General features: G+C 40.7%; 1 protein-coding gene across 1 annotated transcript in view; it reads left to right on the top strand.

Moving 5' to 3' along the window:
* The first annotated feature begins 8,603 nt into the window (after window positions 1–8,603).
* Window positions 8,604–26,621, top strand: part of TANC1 (tetratricopeptide repeat, ankyrin repeat and coiled-coil containing 1) — a 46,453-nt gene continuing 28,435 nt past the window's right edge. Inside the window, 4 exon segments of the mRNA XM_017736025.1 lie at window positions 8,604–8,638; window positions 8,640–8,719; window positions 19,987–20,190; window positions 26,494–26,595. Coding sequence (XP_017591514.1) covers window positions 8,604–8,638; window positions 8,640–8,719; window positions 19,987–20,190; window positions 26,494–26,595 — 421 coding nt within the window.

Raw genomic sequence — 26,621 nt, 5'->3', positions numbered from 1 at the left:
GGCGCCGCCGGCCGGCGGCAGCGAAGCTGCGACCAGAGGAGGCGACGCACGGAGAACTGAGCGGCGCGGCCCGGCCCGGCCCGCACAGCCCCGAACGCGACCCCGGGAAGAGCGCGCAGGCACCAGCAGCCCCGACAATTCCAACACGGGAGCGACCACAGGAGAGAGCAAAGACGCAGCGAGACAGAAAACAGCAGCCACTCGGAAAAAGGAAAAGATCATAGTAACTAAGATCTTAGGGATAGTAAAATGGTATAATGTTAAGCAAAATTATGGTTTTATAACAAGGTGTGACAACCAGCAAGACATATTCGTGCATAGAACTGCTATTAAAAAGAATAACCCTGAAAAATGCATCCCAAGCTTGGCAGATGGAGAAGTCGTGGAATTCAAAATTATACGAGGTAGAAAAGGGTTACAAGCATCGCAGGTCACTGGGCCTGATGGTGTTCCTGTAAAAGGCAGTATATATGCAAAAAATCGTAGTCATATTAGACAATATCTCCATTGTAAGCCCCCCCTACAGTTTCCCTTTCCTAATCCCACCTTTCCCTTTTACCCTATGTCCTATTACCCCCAGTGTATTCCCAATCCGTTTTTTCATCCATGGTTTCCCTCACAAAACCATGCTTTTGCCAATTGTTTCCCCAAAAATCCCTTTCCAATGCCGAGTGGGGGATGAAAAGGGGGAGGGAAGAAGTTAAACCCTCTCCTGCCTCAGTTTCCCCACAAAGCATGCTCAGAGAGTCCTGTCTCCCTTCTGTCAGCCCTAAGATGTTCCACAGAATCTGATTGGACATTTAAAGACTCAGGAGGGTGGCTTGTTTTGTTTTGAAACTGTTCTTGTTATGTTTATCCAGTTGTTTTCATTCTCCTTTTATTAAAATAAAACGGGTGAGGTGTTGGGGTCCCTCCCCTGCCGTGTAGCCCTGGGAGAGGGGCCCTGAGGGCACAGACACGGGGTTTCCCTGCCCCTGGTCAGCCTCGTTCCCATGGGTTGGTTTGTGTTCCCTGCGCGGGCAGAAGGACCCTTGGTCCCGTGACTGGGACAGTTCCTGAGCAGAGCTCCGGCCATGCGGCTGGAGAAATAAACATCTCTGAAACAGCTATCAAGAATCTGTCTGTCCGTATATATTTCCTTTCCACGGGACTCCTGGTTTGATATATGCGTGTTGCAGGATCCCCACTGCAACAAGATTAATTGAAGACCTGGAAAGTAGCTGTGATGATGAAAAAAGTCACCTCTTCCGTATTCTGGACATAATACTGACCTGGTCTGGGGTTTTGTTTGGTTTAGTTTGTTTTCATTTTGTTTTCTAAGTCATAACTGAAGAAAGGGAAAACTCTGTAGAAAAGGGTAGATGGCTGTGGTCTTGGCATTTTCTCTGGAGGGTCTCAGGAGAATGGGAATAAGAAGGCTAAAACACCTCCGCTGTGGTCAGGTATTTTCCATACAAGAAAAAGTCATGAACGGTTATGATTTTCAGGTTGTGTTGACAGCTGCTGCTCTTCTTCCCCAGTGTAGACAGACAGCTGATTCCACTTGTGATTCTCCATCTGCATGATTGCCGAATCCTTTCGGTTGGTTCAAACAGGTGCTTAGGACCCTTGAAGTGAATAGTTCTGGCTTCTGAGTCTTCTCTGTCTGCTTCTGTGAGGATCAGTATCCTCAGTGCTTCAGGGTAGTAACAAGTAGCTGGGGGACAGTAATCTCCGAAATAGTGATAAAGAGTCATTTTTGCAGTGTCTGGCACCTGCCCAAGATTTTTGGACAGCAGTCAAGTTAAGAGAACAGTTTTTCCCCTGTGTTGGCAGTCCTCAGGAACACTGGCTATAATAATCAGCAATTTGGTAAAAGTGTAAAGTAGCAGAAAACTGGGTGATTGCAGGGCAGAATAGTTACATCTGTGGCATCTGGGAAATGAAATCTAGATCCAGACTGGTGGGAAAAAAACTACTGCAAAAGCACATTCTAACAGCTGACATGATAATGAGGTTATTCTCACACTTCCTCATCTTTCGCCTCTTATTGTATTTTAATAGTGCATCAGGGCATAATTCTACTTCAGAAGTTAACAGCAAACTGGGAACCTTGCTGTTCTTTTGCAGTTTCCTGTTAAACTGCTGCATAGCTTTCACGGGGTCAGATAAGAGGGAGAAAATGTGCAGTATCTCATAGGTAATTTTAATAATAATTAGATGATTGAGGAGCAAATGACACAGATGCAATATAGCTTGTCAGTTTTGTATCTGTGTTGATCTTTCTGCATGAGAAACACCTACAAAGGGTAAAGACCATAGTTGCTCAGGGTATTGTATAAAAATATTTCAATGATAACTGTATAACTTTAGTGGGTCTGGCTAAATATAGCCTCTTGGAAATATATATGCCACTTGGTTGTAGGGACAAAGGGTCAGGGACAGACCTCTCCAGTGTATGCTTTACCATTTTCTTTCATGGATTTGAATCAGAATAACACAAATATATCTCACTGGAAGTTGTATCTTAAAAAAAAAAGTAAAAACACTGTTCTCTTCAAATGTCTGTTCATTTATGAATTGGTAGTCTCGTATCTGGGGATATGCCCTCTGTTTACTACAAAATGCTGCATACTGATGGCCCAAAGTGTAGTGATTTGAAAGGATTTTTTACTTACTGTCTTGATTTGTTACATCAGTAATACCTTGCTCCTTTAAGTATTGTTTTTTGCTGTATATTCCTCTTGTTTGAAATCTACAGTTCAGCTAAAGGAGTTTGAATTTGCCAGAAAGGGGAAATGTTGAAACATTTCTGTGTGACACATAGAATGACACTCTGAATGCGTTTGAAGAGAGTGAAAGCAGTTCTGACTAAATGAAGTTTTCTTTTGAAGCTTAGGATTTTGAGATTCAAATGTTTGAATCTTTGGATTCAAAAATGCAAAATACACTTTAAAAAATACAGATTATTTGAAGTATGTGTTTAATAAATCCCACACTGAAAGGTGGCAAATCCTTAAGTACTTCTGTGCAGACAGTAGACTAAGATGTTCTACCCTTTATTTCTTTGTGAATAAATGCTAAAGTGGTTTTCAGGATCTAAATATGGAAGCTTGAACACAACTGTGGGTAGTATATAAATGTCAGGAGTTCATGGGCATTAGCTCAGGTGCTTATGTACCATGTGGGATTAGTTTATTTGACCTTTGCAGTAGTGATAAACTCCTGTGGGTAGATCTTTGAAAATAACCCTCTCTGAAAGGTAAGGGAGGTGGAACAAGAGTTGTGAATCATCTTGTTCCTGATGTTGGTGTCTTCAATAGTAGCTTTACGTGGAAAACATGCCCTTGCAAGGAAGTTGCTGGGTTTTAAGGAGAGGCTTGCAGGCTGAGTGGAAAATGTGGAGAGATTTTTCCACCTCTGCTTTTCAGAGGGGATTCCTCAGGTAATGAAGTACTTAACTTGTAAAGGTTGAGAACTTAACTGTTGTGTATGCCTGTGCTCCCAACTCTTTCCATGACCTAAGATTTGTGTTTTATAAAACTGACAATGTTTTGGAGTCACTAATAAAGAAGCTGATCATTATAAATTCTTGATCAAGGGACTTTCTGCCCTTTCCCTTCATGCTCTGAGCAGGAAGCAGTTGTATGGAATGTCTTTTGCATCTGAAGACAAAACAGTTGAACTGATGGGAGAACAGCATCCAGTTGAAAATGCTTTTGGTGTTGTCAGCAGCTGACAGGGTCTTCAACAAGCAGAAGAGTTCTGTTGGGACATTATTATTAGCACTCTGGGATAACAAGTCTGCATCTAATATCCATTTTGAAATGGAAATGATAGTTTTTAAATCTTTAAAAAATGCAACAAACAAGTAAAACCAAACCAAACAACAAACAGTGGTTTCATGGCAGTATTTAAAAGTTGGAATTAAGAAAATGTAAACGGGAGTTATTTGCCAAAGTGAAGCAATTGCAGTAGCTGAAAAGGTTTCTGAAGTCTGAGTCAGGGAGTGATTCTACTTAAGCTTGGCTGTGAGGAGAGAGAAAGTACAATCTGCTTAGAAGGACAATGTGCCAGCATTACTGGAAAATATCCTATTAATATAGATATCATTAAAACAAAACAAGATCTAATATCCTGTGCCTGGTTCAAGGGGTGAGGAGCTATAAATGCACACTCTTGCTGTTCACTTTAATCGGTGTTCCTGAGGTGTGAACAATGTGTATGAAGAAATACATTACCTGAAGTGCTTTTGTCAATAAGTGTCACAGTAGGTGTAAATAACTTTGGTATATCTTTTGGGTTTGTTTTTTTATTTTTTAAATAACACTGTCTGTAGTATTTCTAAGCTGTAGTATTTGGTTTGTTTCTTCAGTGTTCACCTGCACACTCTGGAATGTGAATGATGTTATACTGGATCCAAGGTGGTGGTTTTAGCATTACTTCAGAAGACAGTTTATTTTTTGTACCTTTCAGCTTGCAAACAGAGAGCACTGCTATCGCTTTGCTGTTGCAGCCCCTAGGGTTAGATCTGTCCACTTAACTCCAGAACTCACATAGCAAAGGTGAGTTGCTTTGGAAGTGCTTCTCTTTCATTTTTGCATTTCATTTTATAGGGGAAAAGGAAGGAAGTGGACTTTATTTCCAGGTAGTAGGCACTTTTTATATCTACACTGAATGTGGTCTGAGTAAGAAACCATCTTGCATGCCGGTTCTGTTCTTTGTTGGATTAGATCCTTGAAGAACTGTTTGCACAGTAAGGAAATTGGCCTCAATTCCAAGAAGAGAAAATCTAGGATGGAATTGTCCTTGATTCCTTTTATTTGATCTCTCATTAACCCTTATCTATATTCTAAGAATAGGAATGACATATACTGTAAAGTTTCAGTTCTATATCAAGCCTGTCTGTTCTGGTTAATATAAAATTCATACTTGTCGTATTCACGAAATAAAGAAGTTAAATATAATATGTGGCTTTTCAGGTCTTCCTTTTTTTTTTTTTCTTCCCCCTGCCACTCTATTCTAGCTATGTATGTAAAGTACCTTTCTTAGATTCTGAAATTCATTAACAGCTTCAGATCCTACCATTGCATAATGCAGGCTTTCTAACATGGCAGATGGTTTTTGTATGGAAAAAGAAAAATTATTTATTTAAAAAGCAGTGCATAACAAATACATTGAGACTTCTATTTTGTTTGATGTCTTAGCTTAGGAGGTTATCTGGGGAGGGTGTTTGTACATCTTTAGAAGAGATGCTTGGAGTTGGTTTTCTTTCCTTTTGGAATCTGATAATTAGGATTTTTAGGTCTTGTACTAGGAGGCATATGCTACATAAAGTAAGATGCAGTGAGTTAGAATGCGCTTTCTACTGCAGTACAGTAGGCTTTTGGAATGTCTTTATTCTGGTGTGTGCCAGGATGTTTGCTTCAGAGCAGAAGGTGCCCTGAGCTGGTTGTTGACAGCCCCTGCTTGGGGTTTAGTCCAAGATGGGTTGTACTGGGGAAAGGGAATGTATCTGAACCAACCAAAGAGAGCCACAGTTTAGTTTCCTGCTGTTCCATCGCCTTCTCTCAGGATGTTAGATACATTTCAAGACACTTCTCTGGGTGTGGGTGGGGGTTATCTCTTGAAAGCTGTGCATCCCTACCTGCTGTGCATTGACCTCCCAGATGGACAGACTGCAAGGGAACAGTGTACCTACGTGGTGCCACATGAAACCAGGTGCAAGACATGTGGTCAGTGGCACAAAGGCCAGTGGAAAGTCAGGAACTTGTGGTGTACCCCAGGGACCCATACGAGGGCAGTCCTGCTCAGCCTCTTCCTGAATCACAGAGCGGTTGAGGTTGGAAGGGTCCATGGGAAGTTGCTTTGTCCAGCCCTGCTCAGGAAGGGTTTTCTACAGCCAGTTGGCCAGGACTGTCCAGGTGGCTCTTGAGTACTTCCAAGGAGGGAGGCTCCGGAGCCTGTCTGGGCACCCCATGCCCATGGTGGTCACCCTCACAGTGAGGAAATGTTCCTGATGTTCAGAGGGAACCTCCTGTGTTTGTTGGTGCCTGTGGCCTCTTTGTCCATTGGATTCCTATCTGCACCCATTTTTAACACTGGCTTTTTTAAAGCTCACATTTCTTCTCTCTCTGAGCTGCTGCAGCGGGTTTCTTTTAGCACTGCACCTGTTTGAGGTCCTGTAAATGTTCTTTTATTATTACCATATTTGTCTTAAGAGCCAGTTCTCCTTGCAACAATGTCATTGTCATCACTTGCAGTAAGGCTCCCTGTGAAGATCTGCTCTGCAAAACTAAATTATTTCCTAATTACCCTCTTGTATTTTTTGTTCTGGTTGCACCATTAAGCTGTATCACTTGTGGAGAAAAAAAATAATTTAAAAATGCATCTGGTGGTCAGATCTCAGGGCAGAGCTTGATGGGACCCACTCTGTGAACATTAACAAGAGTTCAGATAGACTATTTCTTCCATGTTCATGTGGTGATACAAACAGAATTTTAATGAAGTCAATATTGTTCTGCATGACTTAAGAGATTTTTAAAAGGCCTGTAAGTAAAATTTATCATGCAGAATACCAACAATATACAATACTAAGTGTTTTTAGGGGAAACAATGTTCTGAAGCTAGGCAGAAGTTAGGGAATATCACATTAAGAATGTTTCTGCAGCTGTAATTAGACTTCCCATTTTTCTACATATGCATTATGTTTCAGCCTTGAATTATATGATTGAGCACTGTTTTCTTCACTAAATGTGTCTGATTGTCAGGGCTGTTTCTTGATCTCAGAAAATTCTTTGCTGCTGTGGATTATGTCTGTATCTAGCTCGTGCAGACAAGAGAGGAGGGGAGCCTAGCCGGTGAAAGAGGGGAGAGTGTTTCCTCGTGTTGCATTTAGTTGTTTCTTCTCATGATCTTGTGTTTGAATTTTAGGAGACATTTCCTTATTTAAAAAAGCCTTGAGCAGTGTTCAGGGGGCTGTCATTAACCATGTTATTTCAGTCCAGCCTTTTGGACATTGCTGGACGTGTTGAGAACTAGCACGTAGCCTTTGCCTGTCGGACATGGCTGGTACCCAGTCGCTGATATTGTAAACACATAGAGTATATGGGGGTTTTTTTTAAAAAAAAAAGCTTCACCTTCCCCAGCTGGCATTCAACATTCTAGTGTAGTATAGTGATGCTTATTTTGATAAATTTATTTGTGCTTTAATAATCATAATTTGCTTCCTTTCAGTGCATTTCTTTTTTCGGTTAGATGATCCAATTTTGGGGGTGTGTTTGTGAGCTTTTTCAATTTTCTTGATGCTGAAATTGGAGAGGGCTGAGTAATTTATATCCTTTGGGAACCACCTGAAAGTGTTGCAGAACCTGTTTGCTCTGGCAGCGAGCAGGGACAGCAGTAGTGGTGTCTCTCCTGTGTGTGCCGGCAGGAGCCCCAGCGTGCGCTGCCTTGTGCCCGTGTGTGGCACCAGGGAGTGCCACTCCTCAGCGCAGCTTCTGGCCATGTTCCCTGGCTGGGTGGGAGCCAGCCCTTGCTGTGCCTGGCTGTTACCTGCGTGAAGCTGTCAGAGAGCTGCATGTGGAGTATGATCCAGGCTCTGGAAACCTTCCAGTCTTCTGATTAGTGTTAGTTGTATGTGCTTCTCGTTATTCATAGGAGCTGAAGAATTCTGTTGTACTGATTTCTCTTTCTCTGCTTTATTTCATCAAATGAAGACAACTTTCTGAGGAATCCGTAGTTTTTGGATGGAAGACTTTTGCTTTTCCTGTTGATTTCATGTGGGGTTTATAGCAGTCTGTTACGTAAGACAGCATAGTCAAATTGCTTTTTCCCCCCCTTCTTGTTGCATATTCTGTACTGCAAAATTTCCAATGTTAGATACCTTTCGAATTTTTCAGTAGAGAAAGCAAATGAAATTACAATTCATAGATGCTCCCAGAAAGCTTTTTGAAAAAGAAGTGCTCTTCATAATACCTTTCATTCTGTTTTCCTTGCTCTGTAACTGAAGTTACTTACGTGAAACAACTTAACTGTCTTTCAGGTTTATCAGCCCAAATACATTTTTCTTATACTTAACACTGCTCTGAAATCTGCAGCTGGTGCTCACTTGAGGTTGATTGTTAAGTGTGCCATGTGGCAGGCAGAAAACGTTGCAGGGACGCAGGAGTTTGTTCCTCTGTCACTCTATGTGCTGTGTGCAGGGACAGAACAGGGGTGGTACCATGTCCTGCTGCTATCCGTTTTACAGTCTTGCAGCTGGCATTCCCAACTGACACCAGGCTGCTCCCATTGCTCCCAGTCAGGCTGCTGAACTCCTGTCAGGAGTTAGAGCTTGATTTTAGCTTATTTTTTCTGGAGTGTCTTACAGCAACTTACTCAGGTTTAGCCCTGTAACTGTAATTGGATGTGGAATGTGGAGAATGCTGCCTTATTCTTCTGTACCAGAAGACAGCAAACTCTTAGTTGCTTAGTTCAAGTATTAAAACATTCCTTGCACATCAGTACTTTGCTTAACCAAGTGATATTGTAAGAAATAAATGTGGCTGCCAGAAAGTTTCTGCTAATTACCTCACTGTTTTATTTGTATTGATCCTGTCTGTATTTTGTTTCGACTTGTGGGCATGGACATTGCATTTATTTTTGTTTCTCTCCATTACTCTAGGAGCAACATTTAAAATGTTAAAGGCCGTTCTAAAAAAGAGCCGAGAGGGTGGAAAAGGGACCAAGAAAGACCCAGGTATGAATATTAATGCAATGTTTTATACCCCAGATGAGTTGTGCACAGCAAACCCAGGACTGTCCGTTCTGTGGTGCAGTGATGCCCATCCCCGGGGCTGCTCTCTGCCCACCTCCCCCAGCTGCTGCCTGCGGAGCAGGCGCTGCAGGTCTCAGCCTGCCTGCAAGGCGGATCCAGTGCACTTATTCCTCCATCACCGCCGGGCAGGACGGGTGAGAGCAGTTGTTCCTGGTTGTTGCCCTAGAAATACTGAGAGCAGTCTGTGTGTACTATGCTGCCAGCTCCTACACGGCCCGGGGCCAGGCCTTCCGAACCCTCAACTACAGAAATGCAGTTTAAACTGCTTATTCATTACAATATGAAAAACCTCAAAACTGGTTATGTATTATGGGCAATAGAATTTTTATTATGTATGTCTTTTGAAAAAAAATAATTGAATTAGTGAGAAGTTATTAAGCTGGTTATCAGGTTTCTACTATGTTCTAGTTTTTGCTTTAACTACAGAGATTTTTTTGAAGGTCAAGTTAATCATTATCAACAAATCTTACTTAAAATAAAACTTATATTACTATTAACCATAAATTTAGTAGGCCACTACTTACCTGCATTACTTTCCAGGAAGAAGGGTAACTAAGAGCTCCCATTGCTATTTTCAAGGGCAGAGCAGGCCCAGCAATGCTTGTTGAGGAGGAGCAGTAGTTGTAGATGTTCCAGGCGTTGGTGAGTGGTGTGAACCTGCCTGCTCTGTGCCAGGCATGCTGAAGTCTTTCCTGCAGTGGATGCAAAGCTCATGGACCTGAGTGAAAGTTACTTGTTTTTCAGAGTTTTATTTTTAACTTCAAACTATTAATGTAGACTAACATTCCTGATTTTCTGATGAGTTTGATCCTGAATTATCCCTAAGAGTAAATTTATGCTCTTTGGCAACGTGAAATTCTTACTCCCAGAGTAAAATATAAGTAAATCCAAATATTTCTTAAATGTATAAAGAACAGAGCATAATAATAAAGCTGCCACATCCTTATTTATTGGAACTTGTAAAACAACACAGTCTTATTTTTTTGGAAAGCAAGTTATATATGTGTCTGGCATTTCAGCTTCTAGAACTATACAGTTACACTGAGCCCTACAAGGGGAGGGTATTTTCACTGTTCTTTTGCAAAAACTGGTTCTGAGTTCATCTGGCAGGTAATGTGTTGTTCTTCGGGAAATTTTTGTGGTATTGTGAAGTTTGCACTCTGCCACAGTTCCTTTCGAAGTGACTGAATGATGGGAGCTATGCTGACTAGAAAAAACATTGACACGCGATCAGAGATGCACAGAAATGATCACAGAGCAAGACGAAAGGCATCCTGTTAATTTTGTGTGTGCTGCTGACTTGAAGTTACCAGCTGGGGTTGTTTAAACAGAGTGGGCTAAAGATTCCTGTGGTGAGGCTTTCACTGGTACATTTTTTCTTAAAATACTAGATGGGAGTTGGTTTAAGCTCAGAAGGAATGGAGCTCTGACCAGGCTTTGATTAAAATCTGAAGCTTGGAAAAGCCTTTTTCCTGTAGGTCAGAAAGCATGTTTTTTTATTTTAGGATCTCATGACATCTGTCTGGATTAATGTGTGCAAAAGAGGATTTTTCTCTCTGTTTTTGCAAATATATTGTTGCTGTATTTCTGAGCAGTGAGGGAAGAGTTAGAGAGTGGGAAGTTTTTTGGTTTAATTTTTGGTTTGGTGCGTTTGTTTGCTTGGGGTTTTTTGTTGTTGTTTTTTAAGCAGAACTCTGGAGTTTCGTGTATTAATTAGATGTTATGGAAACCAAGTATTGAGAAAAATTGGTGGTGAATAATGCCTGACTGGTGAGAGCTAGAGCAAGGAGGAGTTCAGGAGCAGCTTTTTAAAAGAAAGTAAATAATTTTTACTTAGGGTTTCAGAAATTTTGGCTTATTTTGCATTTGAAGATGATGTGAAAAGTTTGGAAAGAGATGAGTGCATTTTGTTCTGTTCTGTGTTACATCCAGGACTTCCTGTGAAGTTATGTCCAGTTTATTAGCTTTCTCTGTTGTTCCAGAGGACATTCCAGTTCTTTCAGCTGTAACACATTTGTCCGCTTTTAGAAAAGATGTGAAGCAAGGCAAAGAACATTGGTCTTTGTAGAGCTTATTTTTGCTCACTTGTCTCCCTGGTCTTTAAACTGAAAACAGTGAGAAATTGAAGGGGTTTTTTGATTGTAGAGTTGTCCCACTTCAGGGCCCTTTGGATATGGAATAGGAACAACAGCTTAAAATTTCCTGCTCTCTAAAGAGAGTTGAAATGCACCCCAGCAATGGGAGCTGACTAGAGAGATAGGACAGATGCAGGTATGGCCATTCTTCAAAGTGCTGTTGGAGAGAGGAACGTGATAGTACATTTAGATGCTTCTCTCAGCTCTGTGGGCACATGGACTTGATTTTTTGCTTATGAAGTTCTGAAAAAGTTTTCAGGTTTTTCAGAGCTTCCGAACGTGGAAGGAAGGGGACAGCGCATCTCAGTAGGGCCACCCTGAACACAACTGGAAAGACTGCCATGGTCTTTTTTCAGTATAGTCATGGTTTAGGAGTGATGCTGAGGAGCTAGAAGGTAGTAAAATCCATGTGGGTCATAGTGGGCAGCCCAGCCAGCATAGGAGGGACACCAGGGTGATGGGTTGCAGCTGTGCCTTGACCACACGTGACAGTTTGGAGTCAAATTGGAAGGGGTTTAGGCTAAACTGCAGCAGCTTACTCTTAAACTGAAGTAACCCCAGTTGTCCCATGGGTTACATGAAAGGAACGCCTGGAAGTGTGCATAATTCAGATCTGAGCGGGATGATTCCTGTTTGACTGAATAGAACTTCCTGTTTGTGTGTTAGCTCTATTTTATGGGTTTTACAGCTGGATAGGCTTGTGGAACTAGTGCAAGTAGGAATGGTGGTGCTTTTTTCTAGATTGAAGGCAGGCGCAGCTGTAATATTTAAAAATGTAAAAGGGTTAAAGGACAAAAAGAAATTAGGACTTTTCTTAACAGTAGCTCGTGTGGATTTTAATGTTAGAATTTCTCATTTGCCCTGACTTAAGAGCTTAAGAGCTGAAGCTGTGCATAACATTTTTGAAATAGCTGCTGGGAATGTTGATTGCAGTTTTTAATAGATTTTTAAATTCAGGGTTATCTTGAAAAAGAGGGTTGCAAGAATTTGTATTGATGCTTTGAGAGAGAGACTGAAGTGCTCTGCTGAAGGGTTGTAGAACATCTTTGTAGAAATAACTTCTGCCTTGATCAGGTGGAAGGCTGTCATGTGGGAACGTCACTTTTGGGAAAATGATGCCTCAGGAAGCACCAAAAGCAGTAATTAGGGGTACATAGTTGGGCTCAGACCCTGCAGGTGCTTCAGTAGAAATTCTTCTACAGTCATTTTGTTGAAAAGGGGTTTATTTAGATGTGGCTGGGAGACGTTGATAGCTAGGTAGTGGCTATTGTAGAATTAGGTAAAATCTAAATGAAGCCAAATTAGTGTGTTTAAACATGCACATATGTAATTATCAGTTTGTGCAAACATACGTGAACACAGGTGAAAAGAGCTGTGTTGGCAGCAAGTTATGTGTAGAATAGCTTTAGAAAGCAAAACTTACGGAATGTATTTCTAAATGTGGATTTGAAGACAAGGTGGTATCCTACTTAGGTAAACAGATGTGCCAAACAAGCAAAATTTCAAACAACCCAGACATACAACTTTTTCTGCATACAGATTTTTTCTGGTTTTCTGCAGCATGAAGCAACCTGTCTTTACAGCCCTTCAGACATAGTTATTTCCATACAACAGAGATAACTGTCTGTGAGTTGATTTTTCTTTGCTTTGTCCTTCCTTGCATTAGTGATGTACGTACTTCGTAAAGGACAGAACCTGAGGGGGAAAAACCCACAGTCTGCACCTATAACCTTAAAGAAACAGAAAACTATTTTGGGAATGTTTGAAACCAAGCAGGAAGAGGGTAAACAGGAAGATTAATTTTTGTGTCCCAGAAAGTAATAGGTAGGTTTATGTGTCTCACATACATTGAGCTGGAAATGTACAGCAGTTACTCACACAGTTTCCCCTTGTTTCTCAAGTTTTTTAGTCAGTCCCAGAAACAAAGTAAAAAGTGGTACTTTCTCCTCTTTGTCAGTTTATTGTCGTCAAATAAATATTTTCTCTTTAAACTCTTGCAAAGTTTCCAAGTCCTCTAGAGATTCCCTGGGAGGTGTCTCTCCAGTGGGATTGTGACAGAGATGTCTCATCTTGTGACCTCTGCTGAGGGTGCGTGTTCTCTTTCCTTGCTCTTTGCCTTTTGCTTTGCTTTGTTAATGGACTTTATTTTCTAGATTTAAGGTAATCTCAGCTCTTTGTCTTTTTCTGCTGTGTGTTTCTTTCTACCTACTGTAGAACTGTGTCTTTCTGTGCTCTCTCCTGTGTTTTCATTGTTGAGGTTTACTTGTTGTCTAGTTTATTTCCTTGAGGTTTTTAACTTGGCCTCTGTAACCACAAAGAGATTTTGTGCCTTTGGCCTCAGCTGAAAGGAGCTGGCTGTTTTTATTTTAGTATAGCACAGAAATTGTGTGTGTTAGTGACACAGTTCAAGCAATCACATCCAGAAGACCGTTGTTCAAATTAAAGTTCTACCAGATTACCTGTAAGTCCTATCTATGCCTGCAGTGAGGTGAAAAAGAATATACATAAGAAGCTTCAGAATATAAACAAAAAATACTTCTTAATTATGATATGGTTTAGGAATTCTACAGAGCTACTCATTCTTAAGTGCTTAAAAATACTTCAGAGAGAAATTTGTATTAGTAATTCCTGTTGGGTTTCTGTACTGCCAGCTGCTTTCCAGTATATAATTACAGTTGTTTTCTTTAACTGTCCCAAAGTCAGCAACTTGCTTGCCTTTGAGAATCTGCCTTTTTTTTTTTTTTTACTTACTAAGCAAAAGCTCATTCAGTATAAAGTACATGTAATGTATTTTAATTTAAAAAGAAAAGAAAATCCTGTATTTTAAATTTCTGTGGAACATACTCAGTTATTTCAGATGGCTTTCTAGTAGTATGAGCATTGTCATTCTGTTGACCCAATATCAGGCCTGAAGGAACACGAATAATGGCAGTATTGTGCTTAGTTTGCAGTGTCCTTCCTGCGCTAAATCCCATCAGAAGTTGAACATCAAATGTAGTACATGGTATGCATGAAAACTTCATTGATGTCAGTAGAAATTCAATGTGGTAAGTAGTTGGGACTTTTAGGTTTTCCAGTTTCAAGGCTTATTAGACATTAATAGTAGTGCTCAAATAACAAGGGACAGATTATTATGCCAACAAAAAGGTAATGTTTAGAATGTAGCAACATAGTGCTTTAAAGGCAGAGAATCCGGAGAAACAAGATGGGTGGTTTTGATTTCTGAAATAAAAATTACTGAAGTGCTTATGGATTTGTATGCATCAGACTTTCAGTGATTGCCTGCATATTTGGATTTTTTAAATTTGGTCTGCAAAAAGGGTCCATATTAATAAATCTTTCTTGTGTCTTGTTTGATTCAGATCTGGTAGATCAATACTCTTTAAGACCTAGTTTACATTTGCATTAGTTTTCTTCTTCTTGTATTCAGGTGTCTTTGTGTAAGTATCTTTGACTTAAATACGCGTGTACAGAGTGTTGAATGTTTGTAGAGTGGATGCTTTACTTCTGCATTATATTCCATTGTAGACTGGCATATCGTTAGTTACTTTTGTTTGTCTGCCGTTCCCTTTAGGAATATTGTATACTGATCAAGTTGGACGAAATCTGTGAATTTGGAATTTCCTCTCTTTTATTCACGTCAGATACAATTAAGAAATTGAGATTATACTTAGTATTCTTTTTCATAAGTAAAATGTCTTTCAAAGGCATGAGCTGTGATCCCTCATATGAGGTTCCACCATCCCTGTTTTACTTTCTCTCTTTCATTTCAGCCAAGGCCCCTGTTAAAAGCCTGATGTGCAGCACCGGGGCAGCACTTGGAATGATAAACAGAAATGTGCTGAAATTCACTGTCACTGGGTTTTGAGTTTTGGTTTTTTTGGGTTTTGGTTTTTTGATTTTTGTGGTTTGGGGTTTTTTATTATTTGGTTGTTGTTTTTATTGCTAGTGGCCACTAAATTGCTGCTCTCAAAGAAAAGTGAAGTTGTTATGCAGAAAAGCCTAACCTTTTCTTAAGACCCAGACCCACTATTTAATCCTTATTTTAAAACTGACTGTTTTAAGAATTACTTCCCTGTAGCAGTAAAGGTTTGATTCTCAGCTGACCATGGTCAGCTAAATGCGTGTTTGAACCCCCCTGTCTTGCATAACATCTCACTCAGCATTTCTGACTAATACACTCTGAACCCAGCTGAGAGCATCTAGGTTTCAGGTACCATTCTGGAAAATTGAAAGGCCATTAAATAAAATAAGTTTGCTGTTTAGATTTTAAACATGCAAATTCTGTTGGTTTTTTCTGTCCAAATTAGGCTTTGAATTTTAAGAGCAAAGGGCATTTGTGGTGCATAAAGTACACATCCACTGTCTGGAAAATTGAACTTGGAACGGAATACTTTTAAGTTTCAGTTTGACTTTTTGTTGTTACTCTAAAAATACCTTGCAACAGAAGAAGCATTGTTTCATGCTTAAAATATGGAGCTGTTTTTGATTATCCTGTGTTGCTTTGCCGACTTTCAGCTGCTCTTGTCAGTTATTTAAGAGCTTAAGCTTTTTTGCTGAGCATTGAATATTTAATGTGGTGAATGTCTTTTCAGAAGCTAATTCCAGTGATGTATCCCATGTGCATATAAACACCTCCCCTCAAAAAAAGATCCTGCCCTTGAAACACGTATGCAAATTACTTCAGTGGTCTGAATAGCCTCTATTTTTCACTGTTTTCTTTAAAAATTGATTGGTTTTTTTAAGAGATACAGGAGAACATTAATATTTTGTGGACTGCTGAAGTAATCCAGGGTGCAGAAATAAATGCCAGAAAGTGAGCAAATAATGTCAAGTACGAGCAGAGTTGGCAAAGGTTCACCATTTAAACCATTTATTCTAATTTTACCTGGGTTGTTTCTCACTCAGTGCACTTCACTGCTTCTTTTTACTCAGGCTGTAATGTGTTTTCTTCCCATTCCATGCTAGTTTCTCTCTTTTTCTGGTCTTTCCAGAGTCTCAAGAGCAAAAGAATTAAATGTTGCTCTTCCCTCATGCATGTATTTTCCATGCCAGCAGCCTGTGTCCTGTCCCAGAAGGCTGGCTATGGATGGCTCCACTTGGCAGGAATGGTTCTGCAGCTCCTGGTAGGTGTTGGTAGTGGTGTGACTGGATTGCCTTGTCCTAACTGGACAGACTGGGACACTGGGCTCCCCAGGCCCTCCTGGATTGCCCTCTCCCGAAGCTGGACTGGCTGTGTATGTACAAGCACACACACACACGTAAGCCTTTCAATTTTGAAAGACACAGAATCTTTAAAGGGCAATGGTCAGTGTTTTACAATAAAAATGAAGCACCTTATACTCAGTCACTGAGCCCTGTTACAGAGTTCTGTGTACACTTGCCTGTCAGTTCTGTTGAAAGAGCATTAAACCTACTGGGTTTGGTAATCCTTAAACAGTTTCTTACTACGTAGACATAGAGAAGATGCCTTTTTCTGGAAGGGGCTTCCAGTTTGGATGTCTTTCCTTGTTCTTACTGTTTTCTTTTTCCCACATATAGTTTCCTTCTGAACTTATCTGTAAGGTCGTATCTTTTCTTAATATTTGTTAGGGTGAAGCACATCTTATGAAGCAGAATGGAGTTTAAGACTGTCAGTAGTAACGTGTGAGCACATTGAAGTGTTGGATTTGGTGGTGCTCTTCACTCTAGGGGACTCACAGGGAGCCTTGGTCAGCAACAGCATCCTGCAGTGTTAGCACTTTTTTTTTCTTTTTAAAACATCTTAAGCAGAACTGCAGAATTTAAGATTTCTGTTGTAGCACAATTTTATATCAGATATTTTTCTTAAGTGGGTTGAGAGTCTTGTTTCACTTCCGTCAAAAGGTTAATGGAGAGAAAGACGAAAAAGGCTATCCCGGAAGGGCCTGTTGAAGGAATCCATGGAACAGAGTTTGTTCTGTGGCTGCTCTCAGTATCCAGGATCAAGGAGGCTGCACGTTCATTGTTTCAGCTCTCGTTGTTGCAAAAGTTGTGGTCCTATTCCCTTATGTTAAAATGATCTGAATTCCCACATCCACATCAAACTCAGTTTACACGTTTTTTGGTAACGTAGTTGCCATTCTTCTGGTTTCTAAGCAACTTACATTGAGTGAAGAATTAGATGCATTTTATTATGTTTAATATTGATACAGACACTGTGAAGGTTTCCATTTTAGTTATCCTCCCTATTTGGTAGGACTTTAATCTTAAAAGTTCAAGTTCTCTTTTGGAATATTAAGCTCTGCAAAATCATTGCTGTAGTCAGCCATCCTTGTATCTTTTCATATCTAAAGGAAAAAAAAGTAGTTTGTTAATCAGATTATGCCATTCAGTTGCATCCTTAGGTGCAGCTAAATTGGGATTTGATTTTCGTTCTCCAAGCTTTTCGTGTGTGGTTTTTAAAGCTTTTAAGTTGTTTCTGTGGTTACTTTAACTACTGAGTAAGAACTCCAGCGCTGATTGATGCTTATGAAAGGTTTTTGTCCAGAGGCTGCTTGGCAGTGGAAAATGTACAGCTCGGAGGTTTTAAAAAAATGAAAGTGAGGTTTCACGGCACCTTGCCTTATGTGTTTGTTTGACACTAATGAACTTGTGAGAGGTCATCTTCCACTCCAGAACTGACATAGCCAGCTTTATACTCTGGTAGACACCAGGCAATGTCATGTAATTTTAAAGTATTGTTCTGGTAGCTAAAATATTTTAAATTACTAACCTTTAAGTTAGTAACAAGTAATTTTGGGGTTTTGTGTTTATCAGTGTGTGGCATCTGCTAGTATCTCAGCATTGTAACAAATTGTATTTTGACAGGTATTTCTCATGTATTTTTCTAGTATTGTTTCCCTAATGTTAAATTGCTGTGTGGGAAGCATAATCTATTATCAGGTGGATCCCACAAGCTCGGTAACTTTGGGTCTGTCTTGTCATGTGTAGATCCAGGTATGTTGTGGGAATTTTCTGTTATTTGGATGAAATGTGGAGATTCATGATCAGTCCAATTTACACAAAACAGAAAGTGCAGGATTAGGGTAAATAAAATCTACAGGATAGATTTAGAGACCTAGGAAAGGATGATCTAAGCATGTAAAAAGCTTGCCACACCTCATTATCCCACATGTAATTGAACTGGAGGCAGCCATAAATGAGGTTCCTCTTGCCGATATGGACGCTGCGCTGCAGGGGCCACACGTTTGTGGGTGCACCCGAGATGCTGCAGGCTTGGTCTGTGCTGCGGAGCCGGGAGCCCTCGCTGAGGCCGCGCTGCCCTGGGCAGGGCCACCGCCCTGGGAGCCCCTGGCAGCCTGGCCCGGGCATGGAGCCGGCCCTGCTCTGTGCCCCTGTGTGCTGAGCAAAGGGGAGCCTGGGACAGGGGCTGCACCAGCCTTCCACTGGAGCTGCTCTTGGGCCCCGAGGGGAGTTCTAGTGGAAGAGCTGGTTTGTGCCTATGGCTGGGGCAGCATTCCAGGGACTATGGTGTACATGCTCTGCTGGTTCTCTGCTATTCCTGGTCTGCATGGTTTCTGAGCTCCCAAGTGTGGGGTTGGTCTGTTACCTTGAGTTAACAGCTTTTTAAAAAGGGCCTGGAGAAGCAGGGTTCTGTTCCTCCTTTTTTGGAATGATATTGTCTAGTAGGTGTCTGCTATTCCCTAGTTTCGTAACTGTTTTACATTTATAACAGGAGTTTTCCTGCTTCAGCAGAACACAGTACTGTTCAAACACATTCACCATCACTGAGGATACAACACCCTTAGGCTGAAGCCAGTATGGTTGGGTTTTCTCAAGGTATGGGTTTTGCTCCAAAGAGCTGTTCTGTCTGAACACCATGGGGATATGAGTGGTAATGTGCAAAGGCTCATTGTAAAATTAGGAAATTAAGTGATTGAAAAGGGGAATTTCTGTGGTACACATTTTAGATTTTTGTCTTTTAAGTCATACTGCTCTCAGAATCTTGAGTCATGGGATCCTGCTCTCCACAGTATCAGAAAAAAGAAAAACCAGAGTACTGCTGGAACAAAAATTGCTAAGATGCAGTAGTGTCTCTGTATATTGACTGTATAATATCTTTGCAGTTGCTGTCATGATCAAATACTCTAAACTTACTGATTAGAACTATTTAGCTCCATCCAGCTCTCTTCCATGTTGTAATGTTTCATATACAATAGAGAAGGATAAATTAATTCAAATTGCAAAAATGTACTAAGAAGGCAATGAATTACACAGATTGTGCCATCATAAAAGGGAAAATAGAAATGAAGGAATTGCAGGTGGATGAGTCAGCAGTCCTCCTGAAATATGTACAAATTCCAAACTACAGCCTGGATATGTATCTAGTAAAAAGACAAGAATTCCAGTATTTTCTAGTTATATTTAGCTGCATTACCATTCTACTCTGTTTTCAACACCTTTTGAAGCTAACTCACATATTCTGTATTGAAAAATAAAGAATAATATCCCCAATGTTAAATCTGTGTTTAAATTGGTTGTTGTTAAAGTTTAATTTTCAGAAGAACAGAGAAAGAAAATCCTTAGCCTCTTTATTCCCACTGAAACTGGAAAAACAAATCTTAAGACTGCCCACCTCTGAGTGTGTCTGTTAGTAATCTACCTTTTCATTGCATGTAAGGGGTAGCCCAACCCTCCTTTAACTAGTTCAGTAAACAATATTTCAGGTGGTCCTGACTTTCAGGCTATTTCAGTGGTGCTAAAACACCTTTTTAGCTTGAAAAATACTTTTATCTTCATAGGAAACTTGATGTTAACCCTAAGGACGAAATCTGAAAAGTACTGACTCTGTTGAAAGTGAGGTTTTTCTTCCCCCTTTTTGTCTTCATTACATTAAATTAAACCGTTGCTTAGTTGTGTATTTACATTTTCCCAGTGGTTATCTGGATTCTGCAGTGGAGGGAGCACAGTAGGGCGAGTCATGCTCAACTGTTACTGTCAAATGTTTTCCTGTGTTAAATACTTCAATTTCAATGCAACTCTAGGCTGTTTATTTTGGCACATCACCTAATGATGACAAAATTTTATTTTTAGCAGGTGACTGCTGCCCAGAGAATGCCTTGCAGGTTACATCAACATCTGGCCACAATGCAGATTTCCCCACTGGTGACCAGCCAGGCTCCCAGGACACTTACAGAACGAACTTGGCCAAAGGAGTCTCAATGTCACTGCCGTCCTCGCCTCTGCTGCCACGCCAGTCCTATCTGATGCAGGCAAGAGCAAACAAGAAGTCTCCAGGTAAGATGAAACAATGAGCACCTAAAATCTTCATAACATGTTAACTCAGTTATTGATAAATGTTGCATAAAATAACATAATAAAATCCTATTAAACTTTTGCAGCAAGAGCAGTGCAGTTTCCAGGCTAAAAAAGTAATTGGTTATTAAATAGAATGTATTATTTCATGTGGCAAAAATTTATTCTAATTGGTGTTGTAAATACTTACACTGAAGTGTCTGAATATGATTACAACTGGTTATTTATGGTTAGTGTATCAGGTAGAGGACTGCTGCAGAAACCTTTGTTTGTGCATGTGTTAGTGACTGTGTAAGAGTGAGTGTTGTTTGCGGCTTTTACAGTTCATTTATTTTACTTGTATCTCCATACACAAATGTATTAATAGATAAATTGCTGTGGAAGTGACAAGAAAGTTGTTCATTTTCAGCAGTTGTGTCCTCAGTGGTGCCTACACACTGGTGTGTGACCCAGGCTAAATATGGGGCTCCATCGGGCTCCTTTTATCAGCATTCTGTGCATAGAAATCATTCCAGCACACTGGCATCACTTGGGTTCACTTGAGTCAGAGTGGGAGAGGCAAGTGAAACTGTCCATATTCCTATTGCCTGTGGAGACACTCAACAGTTGAGTTTTTAAGGTCTGGGAACTGAGTTCAAAAGCTGGGATTTGTCAGTACAGAAAATGCTGAACAGTTGATAAGTCATGACCGAAGAACCATATTCCTGATGACTGCAAAGTCATTCCACTGTGATCCACAGCCAAGGGAAAAGACTTTCCTGAGATGCTACAGTGCTGGGAATGCACTGGCATTTATGTGTCATTATTTTGTACAAAGACCTAACCAGGTGGTAGGAGGTTGACAGAAACATTGTGCTATTCCTTTGACTTTCACCAAACTCTAGCTAATGGAAGATGATTTAATATAAATTAGCTGTCTGGTATCTGGGACAAGGGTAGTAACAAGGATTATACCAATGTCCTGGTTTCAAAGCTCTCTGTTTCAGTAGCATGACAGCAAGTTACAGATCTTTCAGGATATGGTGAGTGAAAGAAGAAAGGATTGCACAGGAAGCTGAAGTAGTGTTCTGAAGTCGAGTTGTAGTGATGAAGTTGTCTAACAATAGTAGAACAAAATTCTAATTTCAGTCCTCTCAGTTTACAGATGAAGACAAAGCAACTACTTAGAGATGTGGTTTTTGGTGTAGATTAATATCGTTAATATTTTTTTGACGTCTTTGAAACTGTAATAGGGCAGAAGAAAAGATTGTCCCTTGCCACATGGTTATTGATTCTGCCTTTGTTCTGTTCATACAACCCTGGCATGTTGATGGTCAGGTATATATCAGGTGATATCCTTGCATAATTTATTTCCCTGAAATAAAATTCTGTTTAGTGGCTGTTAGACTGAAACAATACACTGTATGTATTCTCAATGGTAATGATTAAAGAGTATGCTCACTATGAGATACTCGGATTTTAGTGAAGAGTTCTTCATAGTTTTTTTCTTGAGTCTGAGTTGTTCTAGTTAAAATTTTTGATTAGTAGATTAAAAATGGATTTTTCTGATACTGTTTCACAGTTACAAATTAAAAACTAGAAGTTGTAGTTAATTAATACTAACTTGCACTAATGTTCATGAAAACATTTGTGTTTGAGGGCTTCGTTCTCAGTGCATTCCTGATTTTCCAGGAAATTTGTCTGCTCTGGCTGATGTTTATCTGCTCCTGCATCTCTGTTTGCTGATCTTATGTTTGTATGATGCATGGATAAAAATTGGTTTTCATGGTTAAATACTGCATGGAAGAACATTCTGCAGTAAAAAATGCACTATTTAGTATTTTATGGTTTTGGGTAACTGGTGTTGACATTCAGACTGTTTCACAGACTTAGACTCAAGTTGGTGATGTCTAGAGCAGAAAAATGCTACATGTAAGGTAATTTAGTTACAAGTTGTTCTTACTGCTCTTCCTTTCATTGCCCTTTCTGCATTTTTCCAAGTGTGTGTTGCTCTGTAGCTTCAGAGGTGTAATTTTGGGTTTGCTTTTTTGTTCTGATGGCACTTCTGCTTGGCTTTGCTCCTGTGTGAGCCACAAGTATTGCTGTCCTTTGTCATTTCTTTAAAATGTGTTAGTATTTTTCTTGGGACTGGAGTAAATTTATTCCTTCTATTAATGCTTCATTCACTCGCCATCTGGTTATCCATCACATCAAACTGTTGGAAAACCAGCAATCCACCAAAAGTGATCTATCTAATGATGAAAGTATGTTTTAGACTTAATTTTCTTACCTTTTTAGAAAGTTGCACACTCATCGATAGATGGGGCTTAAAATAATCTTAGACTGTGTCTTGTTAAGCAGAAGGTATTGCAAACATTTTGAACAACATAGTAAATTCCAGTAATTTGCCATTTAGCAGTAGGACCATATGAAAAACACAACAACAGCAATAGACAAATTGTAAGGCCAGTTTGTAAATTTACATTCAAGCAGTATATAAGTCCAAACAGAAACTGTTCAATTTAAAATAATGGAAAAGTACTTCCCCCCCCTTCCAGTCAGACACATTTTTACTCATATGACCATTTGCTAATTTAGAAGGTTGTTTTACATTCTAGGTTGCTTCAGTTTTTTTTTTAGTTTCTCTTCTTTAATTAAAATTTCAGTGATGGGAAAAGAATGTTATGCTTGGAATGATTTCTTCTGTGAGAGTTGTATACTTGTGTAGTTTTCCACTCCAGATGACTCAGGAGGATGCTTTTGCGGGTGTCGATTAGCTGCAGAAGTGCTGTGGGGAGAGCAGTGTTTTCATTCTGTCCCTTTGGATTAAGAGGATTTTGTTCAATCATAGGCATATTTGTTCTGTGCATAATTATCAGTTCTCAGGTGGCCCATGAGAAAAGCACTCAGGTACCTTAACGCTTAGCAAGTTCTCGGGATCTGTTGGGAACACACAGATTGATTGGGAAGTGCCTGGTCCAGGACAGCACTCTGGGTTTGGTGTCTCTTGAAACTGCTGCTCAGAGCTCTGGTGTCCCATCCTGATCCTCTCGCTCTGGCTTGCTGGCCCCGGGTCATCTCCAGGCTGAAGCCTGAGCTTCTCAGTCCCTCCATGCTGGGAGCACAGCCTGTCCCCACTGGTACCAGCGAGTGTCCCTGGCCTGGTGTGTGGGCTCACCAGGACAGCAGCGTGAGAGCAGGTGTGTGCACAGCTCGTGGGGACAGGGAGAGCTGCACAGTCCTTGGGTCAGGGACAGACAGACAGACATACACTGTGCTTTATCTGTTTGCATAGGAGGTGGGAGCTCTGCTCTGTGAGGAGAGCTCAGCATTTACGAGTGTTTCTGGCCCCAGTTCAGTGCTCAACTCTAGCTATAAAAAAAGCAAGGAGAGAAATTACATCTGAAATTACTAGGGAGCTTGAAATCACTGGCATACTAAACCTGTCAGTTCATTTGGAATCAGAAACTTCCTAAACAAAATAGTTAGTTGAGGAAAAGGTGGATAGAAGAGCAGAAACAAACAGAACTAAGAAAAAGTTGTCAGCAGGACAATCCTGGGCAGGGGAGCGGTACATGAAAAACTGTCACAGTAAGTTGAGTTATCTTCTACTACAAAGCTAGAATGGAACACTGTTTGGATTGGCAATCTTACAGGTGTGCAGCTAAATTGGTATTTGTTGTCTTAAAGGGGTAATAATTGATTATAGTCTGATTTAGGAGGCTGAACGAAAAGAATGAAAATACTGATTTATAAGGGATGTTCCAAAAAAAACGATTGTGGAGTTTAAGATATGAGTGAAAGATGTTGCTCCTGCACTTGAAAAAAATGTTTGCTGCCTTAGGTTAATGATACAATAATGCTTGAACAGAGAAAGATTTCCTTTGAAATCAGTGAATTTCCATCAGTGAATGCCAGAGGTGACTGCTGGGAGAGTCTTGCATAAACGTACAACAGAACTTTAGTACGTTTTGAAATTAAACTTCAATTAAAACTTCTAATTAATAAGCAAATTAATCCTCATACCTGATTCTTGAGGCTAGACTAGGTCAGAGAACTGGTTTCATCTCAGGCTGCAGTTCTGTGCCCTACCCTTGGGAGCTGTGGGGGGCTGTTCCCCCTGTGTGCACTAAGCTGTCTGAGCTCCAAGGTCCTGCGCCTGCATTGGGCAATCCCCAGGATCAGTACAGCTACAGATCCACTTAGTGCTGATGGGAGGGAAAGGATGGAGGTGCACAAGTTACAACGATCTTCTGAGGAATCAGCTCTTCTGCAGTCAAAAAAGCATTAAGAATTACTAGCAAAGCAATAGATGACTTTAAAAATATATAGTTATGGAGTTGTATAAATTGTAGTTTGTCCTCTTTGGGAGGACACTGGTGTAACTCTGGTGATACCAACTTTAAAAATCTGCAGTAGATTTAGGACAGAGCTAGAACAGGCTGCAGGAGTGACGGTCAGTGTGGAATGGCACTGAAGGAGAAGTCATGGTAATAGACTGGACTGGTATTTGTCCCCCTGGAGAAAAGGCAATTGCATTGAAATGAAGACAATGTAGTTACTGTGTCCAGCAGTGTTGTGTTCACCTGCAGATATTGCAGGTTGTGAAAGAAAGGCTGGGGTTAGCTCTTGGAAGAAAAATCCATCTAGAGCTCTTAAAGAGCAAGTGACCACTTCTGCCTCCGGAAATGATAAGGCACTTAGCAGTAGTGACGAGAGCACAGCAGGGAGTGTGTTTTCCCTTACTTAGATTCCTCTGCAGTTTGCTGCTGATAAAGCCCTGTCCTGGATGAACCTTCCGTCAGACCTGATTCAGCCATCTTACACTTCTGGAAAAGAGCTGCTGTTCTGCAGATGCAGTTCACATTTAAATGGGTCCTTTTCATCCAAGGATTAATTCATGTGTCCTGTTTTAGATTAGTGCATGAAAATAAATTTACCACGAATTCTCCTACTTGTTCCAATGTTGTATATCAGGTTTGTAGGCACTGTAAGTCATTTCCACAGCAGTTTGTGAGGATCAAAATTCAGTAAAGTGCCTCCTCCATAGCTTAAAGCACAAGTGTTAAACATAGATCCTGAAGATATTTCCATGCTGATCTAATTTTACAACTGCTACACGTTTTGGGGTTTTTTTGTTCTTTTAGAATGAGTGCTTTTGTTGTCCAACTTGGATATGTTTGATTATACTTATGCTTACAGATGACAGGTGTGGACTATTGTCTCCTTAAGGAACGTGATTTTGTTTCAAGAGAATGTGTTTTTAGCTGCTTTTGCCAGGACCAATGCCCCTTATTTTTGTTAAGACAGTAGCATTGGAAGAGCCCCCTCTGGTGTTGGTGCCGAGCTGTTGGTGTAAAAAGTGAAATCCACTCAAGAATCTCTACTAGAGACGCAAATATGTGTTCGTGTAGGACTGACACTTCCTGCCCAGTATTTCTTAGCTTAGAAATTAGGTTGTCACCATGTTCCCATATTGCACTTCTAGGTGGAAATCTGAAAGAGCAGATGGGTCCACCCAGATTGTTCTGGGCAAATGATGCATGTTACCTGTGATGGGGTGGCCAGGCCTTCCCAGCTCTGTGGCACTGTGACCCTGGGAGCCTGAGATCACAGAGGAGAGATGCAACTTGTCCTTAAAAGCAGTCATGAGTCTTAAAGTGCTCAGGAAAATGAGCAAGAAATCAATGTAGTTTTCAGAGACATAATGTAGCATCCGAGGCTGCTGCCAAAAGGAAAGATAGGATGCTTAATGTGCCACAGCCTACATATAGGGTGAGGTTTTAATAAACAAAGTGTGAGAGAGCTTTGGTGTGCCCTTGAATTCTGAGCCAAGGAGAAGGATGCTTTTTGAAGACCCTAACTGCAGAAGGGGAAAGCCCCTTTATCAAGGGCAATGTGGGACAGTTGGAATCAGGCCCACAGTCCCTCTGCTCCCTGAAGGGGTTTTGCTCTGTTAGTGTGGGAAGTGCAGAGCAGGTGGAGAACAGTTGAGAGCCTGAGGTGTAGTCCTGAGTTACACATCAGCACTGAGGAGGGAGACCAGCTACTGGGGTAACATGCAGTATGCAGTTTAGACACCACATACATTGGGTTTGTTTTCTAGCAGACTTTGTGTTCTGAAAAGCCCAGAGCCTGTGTTTCTCACAAGAGTGGAAGTGCAGCAGCTCGCTGATCTTTGTGATACCAGCTGTGTGTGTGAGAAATAATTTCTCTGGTTTTTTTACATCATAGAGGATACAGGACATAGGAAGCTTGTGGTCCATCTGGAAAGGGTTAGATACGCTCAGCTCATTCCCATTGCAGGTCCGGTCAGGAAGCCCAAGTATGTGGAAAGTCCCAGAGTGCCAGGTGGGGCAGCCCTGCCGCTGCGGAAGGGGTCGGAGCCAGGAGAGGCCGGCGCGAACGGTGAGTGTCTGCTCGGCTGTCCTGCC

Source organism: Corvus brachyrhynchos, unplaced genomic scaffold (genome assembly GCF_000691975.1).
Source record: "Corvus brachyrhynchos isolate BGI_N302 unplaced genomic scaffold, ASM69197v1 scaffold45, whole genome shotgun sequence".
NCBI classification, from domain to species: domain Eukaryota; kingdom Metazoa; phylum Chordata; class Aves; order Passeriformes; family Corvidae; genus Corvus; species Corvus brachyrhynchos.
The sequence above is the reverse complement of the archived record's forward strand: the minus strand, read 5'-3'. Positions and strand labels throughout refer to the sequence as shown.